At 38.5% G+C, this 3421-nt stretch overlaps 1 protein-coding gene across 1 annotated transcript in view; it reads left to right on the forward strand.

Annotated features, from left to right (window-relative positions):
* The window catches only part of fzd1 (frizzled class receptor 1), a 4616-nt gene extending 1714 nt beyond the window's left edge, over nucleotides 1-2902 (forward strand). The window contains exon 1 of the mRNA XM_061080599.1: nucleotides 1-2902. This exon is cut by the window's left edge and continues 1714 nt beyond it. Within this exon, the coding sequence (XP_060936582.1) occupies nucleotides 1-244 (244 nt within the window). The 3' untranslated portion in view covers nucleotides 245-2902.
* The last annotated feature ends 519 nt before the right edge of the window (nucleotides 2903-3421 follow it).

A 3421-nucleotide genomic window follows, 5' to 3' on the forward strand; every position in this document is an offset into this window, starting at 1 on the left:
CTTCCGGGAGCAGTGGGAGAGGACGTGGATCAGCCAGACGTGTAAGACGTACGCTGTGCCGTGTCCGGTCCAGAACCATCCCAACATGAGCCCGGACTTCACCGTCTTCATGATTAAGTATCTCATGACACTCATTGTGGGCATCACGTCCGGATTTTGGATTTGGTCTGGGAAAACACTCAACTCCTGGAGGAGGTTTTACACAAGACTGGCCAACAGTAAACAGGGGGAGACCACTGTGTAGTGTGGTGCCACCGCACACAGACTGACAAACTGAATGATAATCCTCTTTTATTATTTCCATCTGAATTGTCTTCGAGACACTCGGTATGTTTTTTTCTAAATGTACATATGCATTTGTGAGATTTTTGTAAGTATATATTTGTATTTAAAGATTTTTATGATTCTTTCTTTTTTCAAAGAATACCTTTTTTTTTTTTTTTCACGGACTCACTGTGGACACTACTGGGAGCATTTCACGTTGTGTGTTTGCGTCTTTGATCAGAGAACTTGCCTGTGAGCAGCCGGGTCTATTCTGAGCAGAGTCCCGTGAAACCCAAGTGCTTCCTCGTGGCTGCCTCCTCATCCTTCACCCTGATTAACCAGCTGCAGTGTGTCTGTTGTGCGTTTGAGCTGCAGTTGTCTGGGTCTGGAGGGAAGTGTCAGCAGTCTGGGACAAGCGGCGGTGCCCAGGTTGTGAATGTGAGTCGTTGTGACAGATGGTTGCGGCCTGTAGCTCGGGTCGCGACGGTTCAAACATTCCTATCCAAATAAAACACAGGTATTCATGACAGATTGAAGGACCAGACCAGTGTTGTTGCATGTTTTAATCCTTTCGATTGTGTCTTTTTAACCGAGATTTTTAATGCGTTTTTCCTGCTGTCCCTGAAACAGCTTTTTCAGTCAGATATGAAAATCTGCGTACAGTGTCCCTCATGGCTGAGCTGTATTTTGTTCAAAATTGTGTTGTTGCATTACAGTGCTTGTGTCAAATCAAACCAAACTGAAAATAAGCTGCATTAGGACACAACAATAACACAACTTTGACAAATATAGGAAACAAGCTTCACACTTTTAAGGTGACCATTTGATTTATTTACTGCGATGACAGGAGCAGGAACCAGGGGCTTTCTGAAAGGAAGGAAATCATAAAAATACTGTGATGTCAGCTGTTATGAAAGTGATGGTCTAAAACATGCAAACACGCGGTGCTCCTTAACAACAGTGTTTAAAAACAGCGTTAGCACAGTGTGTATTTGTATTGATTGAATTTAGAAAAACCACTGCAGTGGCAATTTGAGTTCTTAAAATACAAAACTGGGAAACAAACAAAGCGTAAGACATCTGTGTGTTTAACCACATGTATAACTTGTACCATTTTCTGCATACAGTGCTATGTAAAATATTGGACACCCTTTGAGCATTTTACAGTTTGTTTAACTAATCAATATTTTCAAAATGTCACATTTTCTTACAATTTTCTATTAAACCACAGCACTGAGAACTACATTTCATGCATTCAAATAAGTAGTGTGAGCAAAAATAGGTTAATCAGTGTACAATTTAAATCATCTGTAAATTAATTGACCTGTGAAGTAATCTGCAACTATTTTTTGATAAATGATTCATTATTTCAGTAATTTCTCAAGCAAAACTTCCAAACATCTGCAGGTTCTGGTTTCTCCTATGTGAGAATTGTCTGCTCCTGTTTTGGTCACGTATGAGCTGAATAATTTGGGCTCTTAGATTCTCTGTGCACTAAAAAAAACCTATTTCAATACACAACCTCGGGGCTTTCAGTGAGCATTTGTGTCAGGATTCTGACGTAGGAAATAATAAAATAAGTAAATTTGCAGATTTATTAATGAAAATGAGCGAGACTTCATCAGATGAAATGTATCAGTGAAAACTATTGACGTCTCTTTGAAGCTGTAACTGCAGGTGCTGTAAATGATGCATAACTGTCATCTGCAAACATTTTGACTACTGCAAGGGAAAATCCAAAAATCTAATCACAGTTGAGTTATGAAATATTTTTCGGGTGCAGGAAAAAAAATAGCTTTGTGGAATGTCAGCTATATTGACAACTTTGGGGTCAGGGTAAATCAGTTTTTAAAAAGAAACAACACTGATATTGCTTTGTGTGACATAAGAGATGACTTTAGGTCATGTTGTCAGTTACTGAGCTGTAAATGCATCTGCATGTTTGTTATATTTTATTTTGTTTAGGTAATCTACTTATAAAATCCTCATGGCACATTTAAAAAGCATTTTACTGCTATTAGAGTAATTCAGTAACGGCCATTATAGAAGTAACAGAATTTCCTTAGGGGGTGTCCAGACCGAAACATGGCATTGTGAATATGGCTCTCAAGCTGATCATAGGAGAGGTTGTCTGTCCTGCACATATCACCAATGTTTGTAACAATACATGATTTTGAATTGTTGTTTTATTTTTCCACAATAAGATCTTAACCTGGAGGGTGAATATGTGAGTTATTGCTGCAAGGCGACTTGGGTGGAGGTGCATGCAGAGTAATATGATCCCAGTGAGCGTAGCTGTGTGTCTGCACTGTGGGACTGAAGAGCAGCCAGCAGCTTGCATGTCTTCCACTGCAGGAGAAAGGAAGCCTTGTGCTGAAATGCAGAGCAGCTGCTGTCAGTGCAGCTCAGCTCACACACACATCATGACTTGTGTTCTTGTCAAATGCTCTTCCACATGGTGCTTCCGATTCATAATAATCCTTTCATTGTGTTGACGGCTCTACAATAGTCATGGCTTTGAAGTAATTTCCTTTGCATTTGCTATGAAGAGAACCTTTATATTTATAGAAAAAAATATATATACACTACGATCGATTTTCTTTATGAGAATAAAAGCAGTCTCACCCTTGTAACTGTCGAGCATTTGTAAAATGTCTTTTGTTCTGTAAAAATGCCAAAGAAACATAAACCTGCTTTTTTGGCAGATTTCTATATAATTATATACTTGTATAATGTATATTCTATATATATGTCTGTATGATATGTACAAACCTCACATACCAAAAAAGTTATAGGTATTTTTAAACTTCCAATTTTTGTCTTAAATCTAATACGACTTTAAGGTAAAAGATGGGATTGCTCCAAGGTCAATTTGGGCAACGTAACAGCAAACAGAAACCCTGAAGCTGGAAAATCAAACGAGAATGAAAACATCGATACCAAGTTCACCTCCTTTTTATTCCCTTTCAAGATAAACTTGGCTAAGTTTGGCTCAAAGACCAGAGGAGAGGCACAACTCAAACTGTTGTTGGAGAACATATTTTTTTTTACATGTCATTTTGTTATTGTAGCAGCAGTGGTGAAAATGTACAAGTGAACACAATGAGCAGACTAGATCACTAAAAGTAAAGGTTAAGCAAGGTGTGGTTTCACCTGA

This window comes from Limanda limanda, chromosome 11 (genome assembly GCF_963576545.1).
Source record: "Limanda limanda chromosome 11, fLimLim1.1, whole genome shotgun sequence".
In the NCBI taxonomy this organism is placed as follows: Eukaryota; Metazoa; Chordata; class Actinopteri; order Pleuronectiformes; family Pleuronectidae; genus Limanda; species Limanda limanda.